General features: G+C 41.9%; 1 protein-coding gene across 2 annotated transcripts in view; it reads right to left on the bottom strand.

Moving 5' to 3' along the window:
- Plcb1 (phospholipase C beta 1) overlaps positions 1 to 26369 on the bottom strand; it is a 690315-nt gene that overhangs the window by 115542 nt on the left and 548404 nt on the right. For both annotated transcript variants that reach the window (XM_051144700.1, XM_051144701.1), the window contains exons 16-24: positions 25223 to 25319; positions 23084 to 23168; positions 21236 to 21360; positions 17757 to 17911; positions 14317 to 14481; positions 13555 to 13654; positions 12206 to 12310; positions 11142 to 11251; positions 871 to 1003 (exon numbers count right to left, since the gene is read on the bottom strand). In XM_051144700.1, the coding sequence (XP_051000657.1) occupies positions 871 to 1003; positions 11142 to 11251; positions 12206 to 12310; positions 13555 to 13654; positions 14317 to 14481; positions 17757 to 17911; positions 21236 to 21360; positions 23084 to 23168; positions 25223 to 25319 (1075 nt within the window). The remainder of the gene's footprint in view (positions 1 to 870; positions 1004 to 11141; positions 11252 to 12205; positions 12311 to 13554; positions 13655 to 14316; positions 14482 to 17756; positions 17912 to 21235; positions 21361 to 23083; positions 23169 to 25222; positions 25320 to 26369) is intronic.

Below are 26369 nucleotides of genomic sequence, written 5' to 3'. Positions count from 1 at the left end.
GTATTTATCCATCCACAAAATGCTTCTCCACATACACCTAAGAACTGGAATCAAAACTTTCAGAGGGGAACCACTTTGACCTAGGGACCATATCACCAGGCATGGGGTGCGTTAACATCACCTGTCCCAGACAGGATGCCGCAAGAAGGGCTCAGCATTAAAACAGAACCTCAGTTTGATGCAAAACCCATCAAGGCAGCTCAAAGTAAGTTATATTGAAAAAAATTGATATTTTAAAAATCATCCCTAAAAAAATATTATGGGTTTGAGAAACAAGAAAGAGTTGGGGCTGTTGTAGAGGGAAGGTGACCATGGAGACACAATGAGCAAGTGCAGTGAGGGGACCACCACCCCCATCCCTCAGAGTGTGAATCTGTGGCAATAAATAAACACTGGTACAAGGCAGGCCAACCTCACTGGCTCTGTGGCTTCCCGGAAGTTCTTCATCACCTCCCAATGAAACAACAATGGAGCATACTGCATTGAGGACTGTGATGATGATGAAATGACCTAGCACACAGCCTAGCATGGGCAGACATGTAAGGTTACTAGAAAGTCGGATGTTGGTAGAGACTTGAAGTAGAAACAAGAATGTGCTTCTAAGGCATGGTTGTAAGTTTCTTGAAGGACTCTTTTCAAAGTCAAACTCTATCGGTGGATGGATCACGCTCACCCCAAGTAGAAGCCCATGGCACATGGATTCTAGGTCATCACGTGTGACGCTCCATGACATTCATCCAAGCAGCCACCCTGCCACCCACCCAAGTCACAGAGGGTCATGCTTTCATCCTTCAAGGCTGTAGCATCTACAGAGATTCCCAGAAGCTGGAGGTTGGACGTGTAGCAAACAGCACTGGCCCCAGAGCTTACCTGGAGCTGGCTGGCTGTGTGGAGCCTGGGAAGGAGGTTTGGGTGCAAGGGACGTGGTATGATTCACCCCATTTTCTGCTGGAGTTATCCTGGTTTCACTTGGAGCCTCTGATGATGGTTCCCCAGGGTCAGCCTAAAATCAGACACACCTTTCTTTTTACTTTCTGTATCATACTGTTTTTATTGTCTTCCTATGCTGATAAGGCTGCACACCATGGCATTTCCACATTTCGTTTAGAGTCTGAAATAATGAAATTTGAAACAATCTGGAGAGCAAGATTAACTCGGCATAGTGTGAAACCACAAAGTGGCAGGTTAATTGCACAAAGGGCTCTGGCTTCCACTGCCATTTGCCCATGCTCTCGGATGAACCTCCCTACACTGTCTCTGGATTTCACAAGACGGCATGCTTCTACTAAAGAAGAGAGTAGTACGTTCAATAGAAGCAAAGGACACAGATCAGTCCAGCCTTTAGCAGACTCCTGCTATAGCAGTGGAGACGAGAGGCTCTGTGGAAGGACACCTAAGCCATCTGCCTGTGACATTCTGGGCTAGACAGCCTTAGCTGAATACACATTTGAGAGAGAACAGCCAAATTGATCACAGCCTGGTCCAGAGTAGCAGAGCTGGGCTGCTGAATACATAACACAGAAGGAATACTATTTTGTTTCACGTCACCAGCTTTCACCACCACAGGGAGAACTGATCTGGTTGGTGGGTAAGAGTGCAGGTATCAGAGCCGTATGTCTGCGGATTCAAGTTCAGTACAATGTTACCAAGTCACTTAGCTTTCTCTGATGTTTCCCCATCTTTATCCACAAGGGTGCAAATGAGTTAAAGATCATAATATTGCCTGTCTTATAAGGTTTCAAAAACAGTTGGTTATTAAGTTCCTAGACCTTTCTGATACAAGCTAAAGAAGTAAGTATATAAAATAGTTAAGATTTTGCAACCTAAGGCCAGGTGTGGTGGCTTACACCTTTAATCCTAGCACTCGGGAGGCAGAGGCAGGCGGATTGCTGTGAGTTTGAGGCCAGCCTGGTCTACAAAGCAGGTCCAGGACAGCCAAGGTTACACAGAGAAACCCTGTCTCACACAAAACAAAACAAAAGATTGTGAAACATTGCCAATGGGTGATCACAAATGTATCAAGACCCGTGAGCTGCCCTTCATTCTACCCACTGCAGCAACTATTTGAAGCAAATGGTTCAATAAACGTCTGTTGGATCAATGCTGATCCTTGTAAAACTAGCCGCCTCTATAATTGTGTAGTACTCCAACAGCGCTTTCCAACAGCCCAAGTACCTGCCAGCTGTTTCAGACTTGCTCTCCATGAGCAAGTGTTGCTCACGATGACTTTTATCCCAGCATGTGGCTGCGCAGTGCATTTATAAGGCCCATTAGCAATATTTTCTTCCACGGGCCATCTAGATGCCAATAGTGACATTTTGGCATGCAATTACAAATAGCAGACGGGCAGTTTTACCAAAGGAAGACAGAAGTATAAACAGCATCATTGCTGCTTCACGTTCTCCGTCTCCCTTCATCTCACTGCTTTTCACTTGTGAAGCAAAGCCTTACTCTGTAGCAGTGGAGGGCCTTGAACTCGTGGTCCTCCTCCTTCAGCCTTTGGATCAGTCCCCTGAAGTATCATTAGCGTAAGTCAATAAATAGACACATTCATTGACTAGGCCTCTTCAGCATACTCAGTCTCACTGGGAGGGGGTGGGAGGAAATACCACTTGGTACATGGCATCAGTATGAAGCCAGACACTGAGCAGGAGAGACAGGAGCCTAGCCACATATCCTAGAAACACTAGATCTCACTATTGTGAGATTGTGTCTTTTGATGTTTAGATAAATCTGACTGGTAAGGTCTGTCTGGTATAGTTATATTTAGTTAGCATCCATTAGAAAAAATTCTTCCTAGAATACTATGCTAAGAGGAAAATGGTGCGTTCTTTGCTCAACCAGACATCACAAATGGAATGGCTCAAATGCAATGTGTGAGTGCAGGTTTCTTTTCTGTTCGTTTTGTTTTGCTTTGTTTTCTGCTTTTGCTTTGGTTGTTCCATGTTGCCAAATTTTCCCATGCAGGACATGTTACACATGAAGAAAGGCTTCCATGCTTCCTTTGAAAAACAAAACAAGGGGCTGGAGAGATGGCTTAGCGCTTAAGAGCATTGGCAGTTCTTCCAGAGGTCATGAGTTTAATTCCTAGCAACCACATGGCCGCTCACAACCATCTATGATGTGATCTGATGCCCTCTTCTGGCCTGCAGGTGTACATGCAAGCAGAGCACTGTATACATAATAATAAATAAATACATCTTTAAAACAAAACAAAAGAAAAACAGAGTTAAGCAACTGGAGCTGTAAAGCCCTGGGAAAGGAAAAGGGAAGCCATATCTACACCCAGAGGATGCTCTTATAAATGGGACAGGCACAGCTCAGTTTTCACCTATAGCTGCCAGGTTCTGAGGAAGGATGGAGAACTAAACATTCATATGAACTTGCCCATTCCCAAATGGCCAAAAGGGCAAAGTGCACCTCTAGGCCACATTAGACCCAGCGCAGCCTTCAGCATGCCGTGACTGGAGGAGCAGGCTTTGCCTGGAATCCCAAAACCAGAATGCTAAAGGGAGGCTGTGTGCTGGGAACTGCCTGGGCCAGGAGCCAACAAACGGGCAGCTCTCTCTTCCTCTGTCCTGCCAAACACATGTCAGGAGAAGAGGGTAAGTGAGGAGCTGACTAATGGGTCTTTGTGTAGTCAGATTTCCAGGGGTCTCTTAGGATTTCTATGGAGACAAGTGTGATACAGTCCTGAGCATCTATGACAACAGTCTGATGCCTGACCATTTTGCTGAGGGATGTTTACAAAGGCCCCAACTGACAGCGCCCCTAACAGAAACTGATAACAGTAGCTGTGGGTCTGGTGGGCTTGATGCTGCTGTGTGTCAGCTTCATCTCAGCCCAGCCAGGTGGGCCCTGCTTTCAGTACAATGGCAGAATAATCAAACACGGTACTGAAAGCCTACATGAAAACCTACTAAAAGGAAGCCAGGGGTGATATGAGTGACATGAGAGCTTGTTAGAGTTTAAAGTCTAATTGTTTTAAATTGCAGGCATACTGTCTCCTAAGACAATGACCACTAAAAAAGCATTAATACAAAAGTAAGTTATGGCCAAGGTAGAGACAAATAAGTAGATAAACATTAATTCTCAAAGAGCTCACCCTGTTGCAATAAAACAGCATATATATTATATATGTAATTTAAAAAGAGGATTAAATACTTGCCATTGTAAAATACTAAATTTAACTTTTTGATATGATTGAAAAGTTAAGCCAATCCCACCAGATTGATGTGTGATCTTAAATGTAAAACCCAAATTCTGGGTGTAGCTCAAAAGAACCATTTTTTTTAAACTGTTTCTTCTCAGGCCTTTCCACAATGGGCATTTTTATGTTTTTCAACAAAACAAGGAAAAAATATTTTCTTGCAACATTATGACAGAAATAAAAGTACCCAAATTACATTTTCATAAATGTAATTGGAAGACCACAGGGATCCAATTACATGAATTTCAATGAAGAAATGGTCATAAGGTGGAACTTCAGTTGCTTTTACTAGATTTTTTTCCTTTTACCCTCTGCCCCCTAGTGTTCATATGGAATTACTGCAATGTGTTTTATTTTTACATAAAGCCCAAAATTACCTTTAAAAGCTAAGATTTCATATTTAAAAGTTACATCTCTAGAGTTAAAGTTGACACAAATTTCTTGAAAATATACCTCTGGTGTAAACCAGTGAGTAGATAAGTTAATAGTCATTCTTCCAGGTTTTGTAGACGGGAACCCTTACAGTAAGATGTACAAATGGAAAAGACTTGTGCCTGGGAAATGGAGATTTTGGCTCTGATAGTCAAATAGCAGAGAATACATATATTGAGAAGAATGTAGAACGTTTATCATGAAATGAAAATGTCTTTCAACTATCAGATGTGACTGGTTCTTTGAGGATACCAGTTTTCCTGAGTCCTGGGCTGGTGAGATGGCTCAGTGAGTGAAGAAAGTGCTCGCCAACAAGGGAGATGACCTCAACTTGAGCCCTGGGGATGCTTGTTGGAAGGCAAGAACAAACCCAGAAGCTGTCCTCTCTACCTACACATGTGTACTGTGCACATTCACATATGCACACGCACACACACACACCACCACCACCACGCGCCCCCCCAGCACATGCTAAGTAAATAAATAAACAAATGTAAAAAACAAAATGAAAGTACTCTGCCCCTTCCATGTGGCTGGTTAGGATGACAGCATGTTGACCTGGCCCCTGATGGGTAAGGGGGAGGTTAGCCATTTCCCATAATATCATGAAGGAGATTTGTGATTTCAGGGTATACAACGCAGCCTGCTGAAGACAAATGTGGGCAGTGATTGTGGCTTGGTTAGAGGCAGTATTTCACTGGAAACAGCTCCCTAAAACATATAGCTAGTTTGTAGCTAGACTTTCCACTAGCTGAATTAACTTAGCTACTGCACCTGCCCTGTTCCTAAGACTTTCAGACTCAGTCCTGAAGAACACACCCTGACTGTGCCTTTCCACAGAACGCACCCTGACTGTGCCTTTCCACAGAACACACCCTGACTGTGCCTTTCCATAGAATGCACTCTGACTGTGCATTTCAGCATGCACAGGGGTGGAACACACTGGCATTTGCAGCCTGCTTTGAAATGCACTTTAAAAAAATAAAAATAGGGTGGTAAGTGGATAGAGAAATTTATATGCGATAAAATGAAAATCTGGATTTAATATAGACTGAGATAAGATCATCAGTTTTATAATTATTTCAAGTTTTATGTGTGTTTGAAAGTTCCCGAAGAGTCTAGTAGGATGAATGAAGAGCAAAGGCTCTAAGTGGTTGAATGAATTCACCTTCTGCCTTTAGTTTTTTGCCTTCTTTTTAAAGATTTATTTATCTACTAACATACATGAGTATTTTTCCTGTGTGGAGTCATGTGCACTGTATGTGTGCCCAGTGCCTTTAGAGGGCAGATGAGGGCATTGGATCACTTGGAATTGAAGTTACAGATGGATTTGAGACCCCATGTGGGTGCTGGGAACTGAACTTGGGTCCTTTGCAAGAGTAGCAGGTGTCTTAACCACTGAGCCCATCTCTAGCTGCACTCTTCAAATGTCTTAGTGAATATCGAACATGTAAAATTAGTTTGGAATCTTTTGCAGCCAACGAAGCCCGGCAAGTTCTTTCATCCAAATGACTCTTCACACATCAGGGCTGCACCATCATCTAAATAAACCTAGCGTTCCTGCCACATGTTGGACCAGGAGATGGCTCCAAGTTTAATGTGTGAACTTTTATTAATGTCACTTTCTTCTTCAGAAGTGAGGGAGACAGAACATGATTTTTCTTAGGTGGTGTGTATATAAATATATATCCATACACATACATATGTATATAAGATTTGAGGTGTATATATATATGTTATATATAATATATAAATATATATACATATATGCATATTCAAGCATAGTAACTGACATATAGTATTAAAACACATTTACTGAGGGAAGGAAGGAAAGAGGGAAAGAAGGAAGGAAGGAGAGAAGGAAGGAAGGAAGCAAGCAATAAGTCCACATTCAGTTTCCTGCTGGCACATAAACAGTAGGTACACTTCACTGACAAAGTCCTGAAACTGCAGTACCACTTAAATCTTATGCTGAGAACAGAAACATGTGTTTGAATGATGAATGGAAAAATTCATGAATGGAAAGAATGAAGCGGCTTCTTTTTCTACATCTGACTCCTCATCATGACTGGATGGATTAGAAAACTATTAGAGTGTGAATGAACGTGGCCCTGCTGGCTATTTTATGTGTGTCGTTATCAATGTGAAGAAAAGCAGAAAAGCCATAGGCTTTAAAGACTCTATAAAAATGTGTGTGGGAGTGGGGTTGAGGGCAGGAGAGGCCCTGTGGGAGCACAGAGGAAGGGGAAGCAGGCTGTCCAGTTGAGACCTGATAGGCTGTGGTCAGATGGTAGGGCAGGAGGACCCCACCTGTCAGAGGTCTGGGGGAGGGGAATAGAGCAGAAAAGGAAGGGAGGCTTGGAACAGGAAGATAAGAGTGAGGAGATTACAGGCAGGATGCAATGTGAATTAATAATAATAATAATAATAATAATAATAATAACAATAACAATAATAATAATAATAAGTGTGTGAAATGTTTATAGACTCTATGCACAAACTCAACATACTTTTAGATCATTGCTATATAAACATCTGTTGTTCTGTACTGTGTAAGGAGAGTTATCAGAAAAAGATCTGCATGCCTATTACAGAGGCAATATATTTAAAAGCTCACAATCTGCAGTTGGTTGAATGCACGGGGCAGAACACAGGGCTGACTGGGCCCTGGAGTTCCCAGCACCTTCATTAGAAATGTTTTTATAAAGTTTACAAATAAGTCAGAAGCGCTGGAGTTTGAAGTAAAGGAGGTATATGGGCTTCGTCTTCTAAAAAGTAGTCTAAACACCCGTTGCACCCATTCTGTAGGGGTGGAGCTTTGAGAGTAAGATGACTTGCTTTGCACAGGCTGGGACTGGACAGTACTAGGTAGGGGAAGAGTTCCTCCAGGAGGCCTTCCCGGGTTTCTGTGACTAAGCTCTTTTTTTTTTTTTTTTTTTTTGGAGGAGATGGGATGAATGGGATTTATCTGGGGAGAGCCACACATTTTGGGGTGAGGATACAGGACTCCAAAGCAGTGGTTTTCAATGTGTGGTCCCTAGGCCAGCATCAGCATCACTTCAGATCCTTAGAAACACAGACTCCTGGGTATACTCCAAACCAACTGCTCCACATGCGGACCACGCATGGGTGCTGGAAGAAGTCACCGGGTGGATTCTGACACATGCTAAACACTGTGAGTGTTGCTACTCAAAACCTGGAAGGTTTTTATAAATGCAGAATTTTATGACTGTACAAGACTTAATGAATTGGCCTTATATCCTGATCTGTGGGTGATTTTTATACACATTAAAATGTGAGCTCTGAGCAGGGTGGAAGCTTCACTAATTGACAGCCCTGTTTTTGTTGTCCTTCTGCTGTGGGCAATGGCATGGGTGATGATCCCTGGCTTTTAGGAGGATGAACCCAAAGCCATGAATTGCAATCCACTGAAAAATTTCAGTACAGATGTAGAGATTTGTGAAAACAGCTGGAACAAACCAACAGATGACTTGCCTAAATTCCGGCGGCTGTTCGGCCTTCTCGCAGTGTCTGGTTTTCAGAGACCATAGTTCTTTAATTAGGCAAGTCACTCCACAATTACAAACAATCATTTCCTCCTCTAAAAATAGGGACTACTATGATTGCCTGAGGGGCATTCAAAGAAAGTGTCTTGTAATTGTCAAAGCTAAGCAACTGAGAGATGAAAATGATGGTGTCATTCTTTTATTTAAGAAAAAAATGTTGTTAACTCTTTGAGAATTTCTCAGAATATATTTTGATCACACTCTTCCTCTGCCCCAACTCCTCCTTCTCTATATCCCTCCTTTTCCTGATCCACCCAAATATGAGCCTTCATGTCTTTAAAATCCAGGGAGTCCAATTTGTGCTGCCCATATATAGTTTTGAGTATGACGCCATCTCATGGAGTTTGGTGGATCCGGCAGGGGCCACATCCTTAGAGACAAGTGACTCTGCCTTCCCTAGCAGCTATCAACTGATGTAGGTCCTCAGGACCTCAGAATGTACCTCCTCCTCCTATGCTGAGGGCTTTTTCCTGCCTTGAGCTTGCGGAGGTCTTGTTCACACTGTTGCAACAACTGTGATATGTTTATATATGCAGGTACCCCACTGTCTAGGAGATTATGAAGAGCTCCTTCCTTGTTAACAGTTTCTGGAATATTACAGTTTCGTTATGTGATGGGTGTGGTGTAGAGGTGTTTTACTCAAAGTATGCTCCAGAGGCCAGAAGACCCTGCCAGTGGAGCTTCTTAAGAGTCTGAGTCTCAGGCCCACACCCAGGCCCACCGAGTCAGCCTCAGCAGGCTACCATCATATCCCCAATCTGGATGTAAAAATTAGAGGCGTGCTGGCATAGATAAGGAACAGTGAAGGCTTATTCCAATTCATTTGCTTACCAATCGTATGGCTCTGGGCAAGACGTTTCATCCCCCAGTGCCAACATCTCCTCATCTGTGAAAAGGGGGGCAATTTGAAATTATGGATAGCTTAAGACATAAATGAAAGTGGCCCTGGCAGCGCCTACGTACAATCCAAGTTACTTAGAGGCTGAGGCAGAGGGATCACGGGACAACTGACCTGTCCAAGCTGAACAATGAGTTCAAGGCCACCCTAAATAGTTAAAAAAAAAAAAAAAAAAAAAAAAAAAAAAAAAAAAAAAAAGCTTGGGATGTAGAATATTTGCCCAGGCAACAAAAAACCAACCAATCAACCAAGATGACACATATGTTAATACATTAAAGGGCCCAATCCAATGCTAGGCACATGGGAAATAAGCAATGCTCATTATATTTACTTTTCTTCAGGTCCTCTGACATGCTGCAATAGATCACCATAGAGACAAAAAAAATATTAAAATTAAGAAGCCTTCCCCACACTCAACTGTCAGATCCTAACTCCTTGGCATCTGGCCCAGAGCCTAACCCCTAATGGCTCCTGGCAGGGCATCTCAAATGGCCAGTCTTAGGAGGACACAACCGATTCTTTCCTATGGGGTGTGGTCCTCATTTTCCTGCTGTGCTTTTGTCTATAATGTACATTACGTATTAAAAGTTTTCTACCAGGCTCAATGTGTAAAGACATTTGTCACAACACCTAAAAACTTCAATTTAAACCCTTAGATTCCACATGATGGAAAGAGAAATGATTCCTACAAACCAAACTCTGAGCTCTGCAAGCACCCTGAGGGACAGGAGGAGTGTGCACACACAAGTGTAAATAGTAATGACAACTTTTACCCGCATGCTTTGGGCACACCATTCTCAGCCTAACAGTCATGCAGAAATAGTTTAGTATTGACCTTAAGGTCTGCATGGAATATATTCTAACTAATATATTAAGTCACATTTTTCCTTTATAAGTGTATTTTAAAAGTAAAAAATAAGAAGAATTGATATTTTATTTGGCATCTTTGTAATTACATTAAGGTTTCTGGACTTTGAACTTTCACTAAAATTGTAAACAAAAGTACATACATAGACAGCAAACTAGTACTGTGTGTGTCAATGATTGACAGTGCTTATGTATTACTTAAAAGTTTCTTTTTGTTATTGTTGATGTTTTATATTTGAATTTTAGATAAATACCTTTAAGTGTTATAACCCCATGTCTAGGGTAGAGATTATGTTTTTATTTGGCAATATTGTTGACCAACAACCAAGTCAGTAATTTTTAAAATGACAAAAATACAAAGGTGATAAGGGACACACAAGTCATTTCCAGTATTGGAAAACAAAGGCAGAGGGATGTACAATCTAGCCCTATCCTGGCCTAGACGGTGAAATGCTTGCTAAACATAAGAACCACAAACAAGCAAGAACGAAAACGAGAAAAAGAAAGACATGAAAGCAAATGTAGCAAATCTCTATGTAACCTTCCAACCATAATCTATGTATTTGACAAATATAAACATCACAGGCTGGGCTTAGGTTATTGAGAATATAATTTGAATGATGTCATTTTCACCTGCTATATAATTAATGCTTGTTAACTGAACCCAGGGGAAACTTTAGATTTAGACATATCCTAAGGAGGTAACTTATTAACCTATCAAAAATCTGGAAATGTTTTGTAGTTCAGTGATGCTGCCATGGTTAGTAGAAAGGACTTTTAGAAGCATCGTGTTTAGAACCAGAAGTACAAGGTCTTTGCTACTGCGTAAGAATCTCCAGTGCCTAACATGACCTAGACAGAAATTTTCTGCTGGGAAAACTACAGCTGCTTACTTTGAGTGACCTCATTCAGATAAATGCACAGCACTGTAAGAAGGGAAGAGACACGGGGGCTAAGGACCAGGTGTGGTCTTAAGAATGCAAAAAGAGAAAGAAACGCGGACATTTTGGTGCCTCATCTAAAGTCTCGTGACTTGAGGCTGAATTCCATGAAGGTGTGCGCTAGCAAGCCATGCCTCTGAGGTGTGACGTTGTACAGCCCACGCCAGCAGGTAGGTGTGGAAGTCATGATAGTTACAGTCATGCATTAAGATTGGAGCCATTCCTACCTCCTTCTTTACTTCCTCTTCATCCTCCAGCGTCAGTGCAGCCAGCTGCTTAGCTCTCTGCTCCATCAGATTGACATATCGGATTGGGTTTGACAGAGCTTCAATGACATCTAAACAGGGGAGAGACATTCTAGATCCGGGTGCCTGGAGGAGTTGCCTATCCTTCATCCATCCAAAGAGCCATCATGCGTATAACCCATCACCCGTACATACACATCCATTTATCGCCCATCTAGCCACTCGTTCGTGTAGCATCATTTATTCTTCCACCAACCCTGGAACTCTCCACTCAGAGATGCTACATTTTAAAATTTCACAAGGGCCAGGACTTTGAAACAACTTTAACAAAGAAGTCAAAGTCTGAGAGCCAAATGATAAGCTTTTCAAGTCAGAAGCCCCCAACCGCATCGTCCCCACCTTCCTTTTGAAGGTTTTGCCTATTCAGCAATGGCATCCATATTTGGATTATTTGGTCCAATGTGTTTCATGAGTAGAGACTCCTCCCACAGTCTGTCTTCCAGATTACTGGAACAACCCAAAGACTTGGCAATTTGTATCTCATTTGCATGGCAATGGCCAGGCAGAGGGAGTCACAGCTGCTACCTTTGGAACAGAAAAATGTGTTCCAAGTTTGTGACAGGATCCGTGATAATATAAATAAGTAAGTAAGTAAATAAATAAATTTAAAATTGTGACTTCTGGTTAAGTTAATTCCTGTGAATCTGTGACTCCATGCATAGAACTGATCAGAGATCTGCCACTAGCTGAAGGCGAATTCATTGTACAGGCGTAGATGAACAACTGTGGAATGGGCAGCCGGAGCTGGGGAGTGGTGGACCCACGGGAATAAGATGGCCCGTGGGGAAATAGACTGAACACTGGAACATTAGGATTTCAATGGAAAAAACTTAAATGTACAAAGAAAGGTTCAAACAACTGGCGTTGAGCTTACACACACACACAATGTTGTGCTTAGGAGCCCACCCAACAGGGTCCCACCATTGGCCCAGTCAGCCTTCTATCAGGCCATGAAAATGCAGATGGCCCCAAGTGGCACTGTGTACCTGCATAAGTGTCTGGCACATAGTCTTTGACTTCGATGTAGACAAAGACAGCTGGCAGCATCAGGGGCTGGTTTCTCTCATTTCTCAGGCAGATGTAGTGATAGCCTGCAGGGCGACAGTGCTATTGAGTGTCACCTGTTTGAACGCTAGCTACATCTATTCCCACCTGTGGCACACAACAAACAGGCCACTTCTTCTTCAACCTAACCACACAGTTTGAACATTTCTGATTTGTTTTTCTGTTTACCTTTTCTGTTCTAACCACATTTCCCCCTGCAAACGTTACATCCCAGCTTGAATTATTGACCCAAATGTAGCCCTTACGATAAACCATACTTGATGTGGTTTTGTGACTGGGCATCTGCTTTGCCCGTGGGACATCAGTGCTTTGGGGCAAGCAGAGAATGAACACGCACATGTACAGTTGGGCACTTTTAACATATCTCTGGGTTAGCAAAAGGAGTTCCTGTGTTGGGTGCCACCACCACTTCAGCATGCACCCCAACATGAACACACATAGGACAGAAATAAACCCGAAGGCACAACCGTGCCACTGAGCTCAGGCTAGCCCAGCCAGTTCTTATGCTCTTGCTGATGTGCTTTGTTCCCCATGAGCCTAGGCTATCCCAGCCAATCCTCATGCTGAGGCCGATGAGCATTTTATCCCCTCATGAGCTCAGGTGAGCCCAACCAATCTTTATGCTGAGGCCAATGACCTGCCCCCCCCATGAGCTCAGGCTAACCCAGCCAATCTGTACGCTGTGGCTGATGTGCTTTGTCCCCCAGGTTCCCATGATGGATGGAGGCTGTTGCCTCCTGTACAGCTGGAGTCACAGGCCTATGCTACTAGGTCTTGCCAGAGATGGTTCTTGAGAAACATTCTCATTAAAAAAACTGACCTGTGCTTTACCACCCGGTTTTCTGGTTTCCTGTCTGGTGAGGTGATCTCCATCCCCACTTCCTCTAGGAAGCCTCCACTGCTAGGTCTTTACTGGAGGAAAGCTGATGAAATGATCAGATCTTGACCTCACAGCCCCCAAAACTGTGAGTGATATAAACTTCCTTTCTTTATAAAGCAGCCTGACTAAAGTATTTTTCATTATAGTAGTGAGAAAGAAGCTAATATACTGTGCTAACCCACAAGACTCACGAATCAGGAACACAAACACTTGCCCATGAGTTTCCAGGCAGCTTGTTATGCACAAGTATCATGGCCGAAGTCGATTTTTCCAACACAACAACATGACAAAAGTGCAAAACTACCAGATCGATTTGAGCAATTTTACAGCCTCTTTTACACAGCCCAATCACAGAGAAGCCACAGTTCGTAAGTCGTCACGCTATCATACCTGGCCGAATAGCCTGCACGGGCAAGATGCGGTGGCCAATAAATTTACCTCCTTCTTCATAAGCAGCTATCCTCAAACAAGCCAGGGAAGGCAAAACTACCTGTGGGGACACGAAGGGTGCTGGTTTCAAGAGTAAGCAAATCCCAGAAAGTACTTGAAAAGCATCAGAGAAGCTGGCCCTGCTGAGCTAATTTAGGTAAAAATGTTAAGCTGCCTCTCTATGAGGTAAGAGGAGACAGAAGCAGAAATAGGGCTGCATTCACGTGTGCCACTGTGCTCCAGAGGACCTCGCCAAGGGGTATTTCTTTTTCCACATACATCATCAAAGAGGACACGTCTGTGAACTCAGGGGGTCCCACCATTATGCATGTAGGTTTTCACAGCTACTCTGATATTTTGAATAAAACCTAAAAGTAAAGGTCTGTGGAGATGGCTTAGATTAAGAATACTTGTTGCTCTCAAAGAGGATCCAAGTTCAGATCCCAGCAACCACATTGCAGCTTACAAAAGTCTATAACTCCGGTTCTAGGCGACCCACCTGGCCCTTCTGATCTCCGTGGGCACCTGTATGTGCGGCACAGACTTACACACATGCTAGACATTAATACAATTAAATAAAGCTAAATATTAAAAAGTTAAGACCTTCATGATAGCCTTCAAAATACAACTGCTTTGTTCAGTCACAACTGAATACTTGCTTATTTTTCCTATGTTTAAAACACCCAGAAAACACCTGCCTCTTGCAGCAAGCCCAAGACCCACCTTTTTGAACACGATAGGCTCTTCTTCCCAGACTGGGTTTACAGCATTTCCTTGGGACGTCTTGGTTTTACATGCCTTCCTCCTTGTGTCCACAGGCAAACCAAACATATCCACTTCCACATAAGTCCCAACTTTCTTATCAGAAAGAAACTGACCTGAAATAATCTAGAAAGTATCAGAAAGTCTTAATAAATGGTTAAAGAGTCAGGAGACAACTCTAAGGAGGCTGAATGCAGCCTGTGAGTGTGAAGTAATAATAATAATAAAAAAATGAAACAATAGCCAGAGCCATTATTCCTCTTCCGCTTAAAGAGGTGGTACAGGAGACTGAGAATGGGGTTAGGAGCCAGTTGGTAGAGTCATATGGAAGCAATAAACTAACAACATCCTTATAAGTCACCAAGTTATCATGACTTCTCTCCTCACCCCATTAGTCATTTGGACAATTGTGGGCTGCTTCCTTTCTCTAACTACAGGATTAATATCCTGTAAAATTTAGTCTTAAATTTTTAAGAGTACATATTTCTATAGCATCCCCCATGTCTTTCTTTATCTATAATCCAGTTGTTAACATCTGGGTCATAAAGATTAACAGACACATCAGCCCAGGACCAAGTCAGAAAGCTTTCCAAGTTACCTCTTGCCTGACTCCTTCAGGACTTGTGGCCACATCTGCAGGGTCTTTGGTTTCCCTCAGCTCCCATTGCTTATGCTCTCAACACCATTGTGCTAGACGTCTAGCCCAGACATCATCTAGGGAGTCCTGTCCCTGTTCCTCTCTCTCTCTCTCTCTCTCTCTCTCTCTCTCACACACACACACACACACACACGCACGCACGCATGCACACACGCATGCACACTTCCTGGGACTGCCCATCACCCCCTGTTCCTGCTGCTCTTTCTGAAATAAAGTCCAGGACATTTTGCTTCCATTAACCATCATGACAGCTGATGGATCCCTTGGATGTACACAACTGGGCTGCACAGAGAGGATGATGCGGCAGGTGTTTTGTAAATACGTAGTTTAAAATTTGAAATTCCACAATGCCAAATAATTCCAGAGCTAGACAAAGTTGGGCCACAATTGTATAGCTGGCCAACTGGGCAAGGGTAAAGGCAGTCATAAACTTGGTGAGCATACACCTGCTATGGATCACTGCTGTTTAACTTGGCTTCTCCCTCCTAGCAGGCTTTGTATGACATGCTGGCGATTTTCAAGTGAAGTGAGTCTCACCAGGGATGCCCTGAAGTTTTGAGGGCTCATGTTGTTTGATCAAAAGCAGAGTCTGAAAGTAGCAACGGCCCTAACTAAGTCTCAGTGTTCTTGTCAGTCAGATGGGATGGCACATCACCGTTATTAGCTTGCAGATGTGGAACTGGAAAGTCTTGGCTAGAAGAACTACATAGAGCTCTCACAGGGCCAGGAAGCCTGACCCCGAGTTTGGTAGTGATGAGGGAAGGAGGTTGGACTCTATTCAGGGGCCTGCATTTTGGACAGAAGCTACGGGGTAAATTTTGGGTTGTGGCTCTCAACTATTTTCCCTTCACCCCAGCTTTCCTGTATCTATGTTATGGTTTTATAACTGTTCTCACTGTTCAGAGTAGACTTTTCAAGACAAAGTCAATAAGCAAAAAGACTATGGGAACTAAGATGGATTTAAACAAGGTCAAGCTACTACTAGTTTGTCTCAGCTAAAGCAATTGATAGAAATGCTAAAAAAAAATTGTATTCTGTCACTACATGATGCTTATGAGTTTATCTTAACCATTCTTGACAGAATTAAGCATCATTTACTGAAAATAATTTCTTAAAATAAGTACATTCATGCAGCACCATTTTTTACTTAATTCGCTCTATGTCATCTGAAATCACTTCAAACGATAAAATTACAAAGCATTTTACTAACATTTAATTTTTGAAACTTTAATATAAAGTGGCTCACTTTGAGGACAACTAGGGACTCACCAGAAATGCTGGATATGGATGCAGAAGGCTGTCATCCCAGCACATTGGCTGAGTTGGAGAAACCGTGACTTTAAGGCAAGCCTGGACTATGTAGTGAGATGCTGTCTCAAAAACTAAGTGCTTGGGATATAGATCAGTGGTGGGGCACTTGCAGTGCCCTGTTGTTTTATCACCAACAATATAGTGTGTGTGTGTGTGTGTGTGTGTGTGTGTGTGTGTGTGTGTGTGTGTTTGGATTAGATAGTAAACTGTCAGAAGGGTGTATAAACAAGTTTTTCACATGGCTTTGTTAAGTTTAGCTAGAAAATGCATTTACGTTAGGTTGGAAGTTTATTAGTCATACAGTTATTCCTGGAAACACAAAGTAAATGAGAGTTGAAAAAGAAGAATTTTACTTTTTATAACATTCCAATTTCAACAACTACATGCTTTCAGAATCCATGCAGAAGCTCTTTATAAAAGTGCAGCCCTTCCACAGCTGGAGAGATGGCTTGGCCATTAAAAATACTAGCTGCTTTTCCAGAGGACCCTGGTACAGTTCCCAACATCCACAAGGCAGCTCACAACCATTTCTATCTCCAGTCCTAGAAGGTCTGATATCCTCCTCTGGCCTTCACAGACGCCAGGTATGCCTGTGGAGCACAGACAGATATGCAGACAAAACATTCATACACATAAAATAAAAATCATGTTTAAAAAATAGAGCCTTCTCGTGGTATTAAAATACTTCTGGATAGCTAAAAATCTGTTGTTACATGTATTTCAAAGATTGAGTAAAAAGATCTGGCATTCATTTTTAGGATAAGATAAAGCAACTCTTTTGTTTTGTTTTGTTTTGTTTTGTTTTTGAGACAGGGTTTCTCTGTGTAGCCTTGGCTGTTCTGGACTCACTTTGTAGACCAGGCTGGCCTCGAACTCATAGAGATTTGCCTGCCTCTGCCTCCCAAATGCTGGGATTAAAGGCGTGCACCACCATACCTGCCAATAAAGCAACGCTTTAAGATTATGAAACTTACTTTACCATCCCTGAGTACCGTGGTAGGTTAAAAGCCATGCTATGGTAGCTTGTAAGCTTTTGTTCACTATTTAATACTTGGAATTGGTGAGAACTGGGGCAGACACATGGGAAGATCTCCACGCAGGTGGCTGGCTTCCCTGTGCATTTCCCAGTGGGATGCTTGCACCCAAAGACAGGACCCGCCACTGAGAAGCCTCCACTTCATCTGCTTCTTTAGCTCCATTTACTCCCATCCTGATTTTCACGTCACTCCCATCCTTAATTTCTAATGAGCATTTGTCCCTTAAAAGGAAATACGTATGAAAGAGCCTTCATAAACTTTTAATGACAAAGATACTTCTGTATGCAAAATAGGTAATATTCAGGCTTTTTTTTTTTCAGGGATGAGCTTGTGACCTGGGTGCTGAGGGTTAGGGGGTGGAGGCAGAGGGTGGTAAAGGGTAGCAGTGTACATACCTTAACCGATAAGGTGTTGGCCACTATCCCATCTACGATTCCTTCAGTGAATGGGTCAAAATGCTTGTCCGGCCTCCTCATGAACTCTGGCTTCAGCCGGTAGCCGCTCTTTCCGTTGTACTCGTACATGCCCGAGTTAATCTGCATGGCTAGATCTGACGGCCAAAGACACCCCGGGGTGAATGCATTTGCTTTGGAGGTCACAGAACAAGACCGTACGGTACGACAGCCCACTTCCCCGACTATTCACGTCTTTACAAGGAAATAGCCATACACTGTAACAATTTAGAGACACAAATGAAAAAAAAAAAAGGGAGCTGTAATCTCCAGATCCAGAGAGAACGCTAACAACAAGCTGGTTTATAGGCTGTTTACCGTTTTGTTTATTCAAATGCATTTTTACAAACATTACACCCATTTTAGCAAGCACTTATGGGCCTTAATTTTAACCACTGTATAAAGATTTTTTTCCTTTGAATACATGTATTTGAATTTATTATTTTAGTCAGCCCCTTCTTTGGGCACATTTATGTTTTTAGGAAATTTTCAGCATTTCAGCATTCAGTGGGCACTGTAGAGAAATTTTTGAAAATTTAGCAATGGCTTTGTTAGGAGTTAGGGGAATTGTTGAGTCAAATGGCAGGCACGATAGAGAATGCTTTGCTGTTGTATAGGGCGAAAGAGTGGATGGTGGGAATGGCAAGATACAAGTAAGGGGATAACCATCAGGATGTAACCCGAATGAATTATAGTTAAAAAGTTAAAATAAATAAATAGTAAAATGCCCTCCAGAGAGTTTAAACTAATTTATACTCACATAAACCTTTCTATGGTTTTGTTTTGAAGAATAATTTTTTCACAGCTTGCTATTAAGAGGTGCTCTAATTATTAGTTTATTAATTAACAGGAAGACATTTTCAATATGCATTTCTGTGATTAATTGCAGCCAGTGTGAATTATTCACGGTCTTTTCAAATGGACAAAGGCTATTGGTCAAAGTTTTCTTAACAGTCTTTACACTGTGTATGTCAATTTACTCTAACTGCTGGGGCTTAAAAAATAAACAAACAAACAAACACCTATTAGGGCCTGGAAGCTCAGTGGTGGAGTATGTACCTAGCATGTGGCAAATATGGATCAAATCAAAACTGGGTTTGATTCACAGCACAAAACCATAAATAATGAAAATAAAAAGCAAACAAAGATTTTAAATTCCTAAGGCACCAAGAAAGCTGTTCAAAATCATCTATGAAGTGATGTATTTGAACTAATGAGGCCAAATAGGAGGTAAAAACAGGATGATCTCAAGGTTCTACGTAACACTTTTTAGAGCAGGGAAAATAAATTAAAAATTTTCTACTGCTTTCTTAAACTATTATAATTATGATACTAAAATTGGACTAAGTAACCTAAAAGGTAACAACAGACCTCTCATCCTTGAAACAGTTACTATTGCTTGAGAAATTGCATTGCTAAACAGTACTAATTGGACACAGTAACAAAAAGAAACACATTAGAGCCAGTGAGATGGTTCAGCAGGTAAAAGACACGTGCCACCAAGCCACCTGAATTTGATCCCCAGGACTTGTGGAAGAGGGAGAGACCTGATCCATAAAAGCTGTCCTCTGGCCTCCATGTGCGTGCGTGCGTGCGTGCGTGCGTGCGTACACACACACACACACACACACACACACACACACACACACACACACACTAACTTGCGCAGACATCCAAGATTTTAGGTTTTCTAAAATAAACTGGAAGCCACAGGTTACCGTGTGTCTAGGGAGGCAGATGAGTGGGATGCGGAAAGATGCAGAGTGACGCTAAAAGGCAGAAGACACCAGTCAACCATGCCTCCTGGGGTGAAACTTTCTCTAACTCTTAAAAAAACAAACAAACCACTATGCTGAATCTGTTAGCATAGTCCCGTGGTGAGGATGGCTTGATGGTCAGCCTGCTGTTGGACCAGGCAGTTCAGAGAAGCAAAACCACAAAGACCAAGAAACAAATCAAGTGTTCAACACGGACAGTAGTCCAAGAGACGAGACTAAGACAGAGCAGAGTGCATTTGCCTGCCTTTGTGGTTCATGTTATTTAATGATAGCGTTTGACTGAGGTGTCCAATAACAGAGGCACCTCATGCCTCACATTATTGATGAGAGAATAAACTAGCACAAAAAGGTTTATGGTTAGTTTTGAAATATGCCAAACCCCTTGTGATTGAAACTTTTATATGATTTAGCATATTACTTTATTTTAAAGCCTTAAAAAGAACTCCGGGAAATGGGTTTGATAATTTATATGTTAAGACTGATCTCAGAACATTGGTGGATAGTAGAAACAAAAATCTGTTTAGTGACAGAAAAAAGGCTTAGAGTGGCTTGTGAAATCTTCTTAACAGCTACTAGAACTCAGTTTTCTGGCTGTGAGATGGGTGAGCAGGTCAAGTTGCTTGCTGTGCTGTGCGAGGACCTGATTAGTCTCCAGGACTAACATGGTGGAAGGGGAGAACTAGTATGCTGTACTCTGACCCCACCCACACTTTTGATGTGCATGCAAGTCCCCACCACACAGAAATAAGTGTAATTTTAAAATTCAGTGTTCTGTAGCACATTTCAGTATACGTACATGTGTGCATTTCCACACATGTGCACTCAAATACAAGCACAAATGTGTACATAATACCGAGCAAGCTAATATGAGGCAGCATTTCTGGAAGATTTCTTCCTTTTGCGCTCTCTCTCTCTCTCTCTCTCTCTCTCTCTCTCTCTCTCTCTCTCTCTCTCTTTCACACACACACACACACACTCACTCTTACTTGCTCATGTATGTCTATGTGTGTAGGTCCTTCTTTATGTGTGTGTGTGTGTGTGTGTGCGCGCATGCAGGTTTATGTATGTGTTAGTACACGTGATTGTAAAGAAGCCCACACATATGTACACATGTGTGTGGAGGGCAGAGGACAAGCTCAGCTGCTCCTTATGAGATGTCTACCTTGCAAGACAGGATCTTCTACAGCAAACCCAAGGGTCTGTATGTGTCTGTCTCTCCGGAGGAGGGATGACAAGCACTTGCCACCACACTGAGCATATTTACTTGGGTTCTGAGGGACCTCGTGTCATATGCTTACAAGGTACAGGCTTCACCAACTGAGCATTCTCCCCAACACCAGATTTCTCACTTTCTTTATGTTTTTGACTTTTCAGTTTCTCTAAAATAGTTTATACTGCTTGGAAAATTACTTGAAGAGCATGAAATCCCTAGATATAAAAACTTTTTTTCTAAGTTATTCAATACAACACCTCAATTTTCAAAATTCAAGCCTTTTTCTTCTTCTTTGATTCTCCTTCATTGAAGTTTAGTTTTTCAATCAAATCTGGCTTCCCACCTCCCATGTTCCCATGGCAATGATTGTGGGTGGACACGTGGAACTGTGGTAGCTCTCAGACAATGGGAGTGAGCTCTGTGTTACTTACCCACTGTCTGGAAGTTGAGCGCCACCATCTGACAGCCAGCATTCCAGAAGAGCTGAGGCATGTAGTTGGATGAGTCGACGCGTGTTCCTTTGGGATATATCCTGCTAAGTTGCATCTTGTTGTATCTGGACCATCATGTTAAGTGGCGAATACAATTTCAAAATGATCAGTGAATATCATAATTCACTGTGAGGCTACCTTCTTATCTCCTACTGGGGAAATGCAGTAGACAGTAACGAGCACAATGCATTGCTAGGTGAAACAGGCGGGGAACAAGTTACCAGAACAAATGGGTTCTTAGAAGCAGCATTGCTTCTGGGAAACCAGTGAGTGTCTTAGGGTGGCAAAAATGTCTGAGTTAAAGTCTATGGGACTGTGTTGCAGTGATGAAAAGCACTGCAAGGAGCTGCACTAGTAATCACAAGAGAGGATGGCACTGTGTGTAGCAGTAGCAGACAGTGGAAATCACAATGCTGTTTTTTAAATGCTCTTTCCTCATTTTCTTAATCTTCCCTGGGAAGGCTATTTGCCAAGACTTTGGTCGTCTTTCTTTATAGCATGATAGACTGAAACTCATGACCAAGTAAGGTAGATGTTGGTTAAGGTCTGAGCCAGGCAAGACAAACTTGAGTCTTACAAACATTGAAACTTGTTGGCTGTGTGATCTTGGGTGAGTTAATTCACCTTTCTATTCTTAGTTTCCTCAGCAATACAGTAACTGAACAATTCCACCATCATAAGATTCCTTTAAGAATTAAGTAAGATAAAGCATTTAACAAAGGGAGATCACAAAGTCAGTACTGAATACTAATGACAATGATTTTATAGCGTGACTTTAATTATAGGGTTCACAGTTGTTGCCTCTTCTCTCACTGATAAGCACATGCACATGCACATGCATGGGTGTGTGTGTATGTGTGTGTGTGTGTGTGTGTGTGTGTGTGTGTGTGTGTAAGTATACTTTTATGTATAAGGTTGTACCAGAGGTCATCCTTGGACTTTAAGGAGCTATCTACATTGTTTTATGAGCCAGGGTCTCTCACAGGCCTACAGCTTACCCGAGCAGACCTGACTGCCTGGCCAGCGAGCTACAGGGATCCTTTTGTCTCTACCTCATTGTAATTATAGGTGCATGTCACCATAGCCAGCTTTCTAAAAACAAGGGCCCTGACCTCAGAATCAAATCCTCATGCTTGGCTGAACCATAGTCTTAGCCCCACTGATGAGATGTAAAGGAATTTTACTCTTGGGATTGCTTCATCAAATAGAACTCTTTAAGACTGTATCCTTATTTATGAAAAATAACAGGAAGGTTCCTTTGATTTTGATTCATGGGTGATAACACTAAACTAGAAACTACCATTGCCGCATTCTTCCACTCATATCATTACGATCATTGCTACTTTTTAGTTGAACATAAATCACATGTGTGTGTGATGCTAAGCTGGGTTTCTTTCTATGTGTAGATACCAGTGGTCTTCATATTCCTTTATAACTATAAACACAGAAAGTGTACATAGGCCAGTGTATAAAGTATACACACTTGTGTTACGTATATTATATACCCAACCAAACAGCAAATCATGATATTAGTAGCACTACCTATATTGAAAGATGAGGAAAATAGGATTTAGAGGTTGACAGCACAAGGCAGCTTTGCAGCCAGGGCCTCTGCCTCCCTAAAGGCAGTTTGTTTCTCTATAGACCAGGCTCTATCGACCACATTGCATGTGACACCTGAGACTGAGGCTATAGATGTGAACCTTCCTTTGCATCTTTCTTCTTATCAAACACACAGACCAGGACTTTATGGGTGAGTTCAACAGTCATTCATCAAATCAAGGATACTCTACAAATTCCACTGGAGACTTTGTAAGTTGTTCGAGTCCTTTGGTTTCCACGAAGGAAGACATTTCAAAGCTTTTGTTTCTTTCTGAGTTCAACAGCAACAAGTAGGGCAATAAAGAAAAACTCAGTGTTATGAATTATAATATTATAAAAGAAATAAATGCTCTGTGAATTGAAGGATAATTGATTCTTAACATTCAGTGTGCATGTTAGATTTTTTTTTTTTTTTTTTTTTTTTTTATCAATGAACCACTTGCCGGCAATATAAGTTGAGTCTTGCAAGTTACCTCTTCAAGTATTTCATAGCTTGGGTGAGATGTCCTATGCAGGGCAGAATTAGTTCATTAACAGGTGTCATACGACAAGGAAAACTGTCTTGTATTAAACCTGTCCAGATTTGCTTCTTGGGGATCTGCAGAAGATGTTGTGGGGATGTCTCTGCTGACACCACCTGTTATTCATATCCACGTTGTCAGCTCTTAAAGTCACAGCTACTATGGCATCAGAATTAGGATCTATCAAAGGAGAGCGAGGCTTGCAGATGTTCCAGTCTCGTTTTCATAGTAGACTACGACAGCCAAAGAGGCGAACGTGTTAAAGAACTAGCTATTTTTGAATGTCAACTTGTTAGGAAAATAAGCTGAAAGCAGAATTCAAGCTTCTGGCAGGGGATGTGGGGGGCACAGGGGATAAAACAAAGTAGTATCCGTTTAGAAAGACTGACAATTTTGTGATTTTCTGACCTTAGGACCAGTGGCTATGCCCTGCACTCAGGTGTGTGCTATACACAGCCTGTAAACAGCTCTACATTTAAATAACCGGTGATCTTTGGGAAGTTTTTCCCTCTTTGACTCCTTCACTTTCAAAACGACGACCTTGTTTTTCCTCCTGATCACTGACGACTCTCTGTCCGTCACTCGCTTGCCTACCTTGCTTTCAGGGAACCCCCAAATCCTTTATTTTGGTTCATCATTAATGTACTTTCTTGCGACTAATTATTTTAATCATGACTTTTAATTACAATTGGGTCTTCACGATGGGTAAAGTACGATCATTGAGATTTCTAGCATGATGAAGTGAGAGGAACCACGAGGAGAAAGCATTCGAATATCCAGGGGCATCGTTGGGTTGCAGAGCACTTCCGGTTCCGACTGCTCTGCCTTGCGGTGCATCTAAGAGCATCACGCAGCAGAGCCGCAGAAAGTGAAGCCAAAGGGCAGGAAAACCCACTGCTTTGGAATGCTTATACTGAAAAACTTCGGGTAACAAGAACCGGTAATTATGGTATCAGAAAATGCTGCATTCTTTATATACATGACCTGTAGGGAAATTTAAATTCCTTGCACGTCTTGAGACACCAAGTGCCACTAAGTTAGGAGACTCAGAGCAGTAGCTTACAAGGATAAATAAGCCTGCACATAGAAGCTTGAAGTTGGGTGTATGTACATTTTAAAAAGTGAAGCTGTTGCATTTAACTAAAATTTCACTTAAGCAGCCAGGAAGCCTCAAGGACGCTCTTTCACTTATATTACCTTACACTTTGTATAAATATAAGGGCCACATTCATAAAAGGGGTTTCCCCCCATTAAGTAATGGAAAGATAATTTTTTTTGTATTTAATATAAATGTATAGTTGGGTGAAGAAAAACAAAAAGTCGTGCAAAGTGAGCTACAGAGTCACATAGTCTCCTAAACACATGAAAAGAGCTGGACAAATAGCATCTGGGTGGGTTGGCTCTATTTTGGGTTTCCAAGCTTGTCCAAATCTTTCCCTCTGTAATGCTTAGATATTTAACCTTGTTATGATGTTGCTAGTGGTCCCACGAGGGTTGTGAGCAAAACATAATGAAATGTTAAATTTTCAATCAGTTGGACACTGGCTTGGTATCTTCCCAGTAACCATGTATGATCTGTAGTATTATTAAATATGTGGTGGGACGTCATGAAATGATATTGTATGGTTTTCTAATATACTGAACATAATATCTAGTATCAAAGCTTTAAAAAGAGTTATATTTCTGTAATGATACCAAGCAGGCGGAACCCATGCAAATATCCAAGGTGGCCAGAATCCTTCTGCCAGATTCTGTTTACCTCCTATTTAGACCACAAGAGAGATTTCTCTGCCAGAAAGCTTACTTTTCGAAGTTTCAAAGGACTCAAACTTGACAGGCTGAATATAGTTCACGAGGTTAGACATCTCTTCTGTGGCCATAGCCTCGCTGCCAGCAGTGCCCTGGAAGCAGGAATAAAAAATAATAAACATTTCCAGAGTCGGCATTATAGTATCCAGAGTTATCTGCTCAGGAAAATGGTCACATGACTCACAGAAGCACAAAATCCTCCTGTTCTGAAAAGAACTGCAGAGAACTCCACCACAAGAGAGGGACTGCGGCAGACCAGGTCCTCACCACAAACACTTGGTGGCACGTGCATTTTAGAGTTTGGGTTTTGCAATATTTGTTTATATATAAACACTTTGGGATGAGACTTAAGTCTAAGCAAAAAGAAATTATTTAAAACTCACCTGCATGGCATATACACTGCCATTTTTTTCCAGTGCTGAGTATTGAGACCAGTAGGTAGCAATTTTAAACATGAAATTAAAATTTTATAGTGCAGAATATTTTTTATCTGTGGTGTCATGTCAGCCCTTCAAAGTTTTGGGGTTTGGGACATTTTAGAGTCTAGACTTTCAGATTATGTATGCTCAGTGTAGGATTACTTTATGAATGTGAGAGCTGGCAGGGTGCTCTGGGGCTGACACCTCTAGCAGCAGTGCTTCTTAACCTGTGGGTCTCGACCTTTTCACAGGGGTCAGAAAACACAGATATTTACATTAATATTCACGACAGTAGTAAAATTATAGTTGTGAAGTAGCAACAAAAATAATTTTATGGTTTGGGGGTCACCACACCATGAGGAACTGTATTAAAGGCTCGCAGCATTAAGGTTGAGAAGCACTGCTTTATAGGGACATAGGGCCTCACCCCTCTCCTCAGGCATCAGGCATCAGGCATCAGGAATGAAAATCTGCATTAATAAGGTGATGCCCACAGGAACTGCTGATCTCTATAGCAGAGAGCACCGAGGAAGCCTACAGTGAGTAAGCCAATCAAGAACTCACGGAACAATGTTTATTATGTGCATAAACAGTGTATGAACTGGAAAAAAAATACAACAAAGGACAAAGGTGGCCTTGTGGAAGGAAGTAGGGGCTATGCAAACAACTCCTATATTTTCCGATAAGCATTCTTTCTCCCTCACTGGTTCCCGTGTGGAAGGT

Source organism: Acomys russatus, chromosome 4, assembly GCF_903995435.1.
Source record: "Acomys russatus chromosome 4, mAcoRus1.1, whole genome shotgun sequence".
Classification (NCBI taxonomy): Eukaryota; Metazoa; Chordata; class Mammalia; order Rodentia; family Muridae; genus Acomys; species Acomys russatus.
This window is presented reverse-complemented; position numbering and strand designations above follow the sequence as displayed.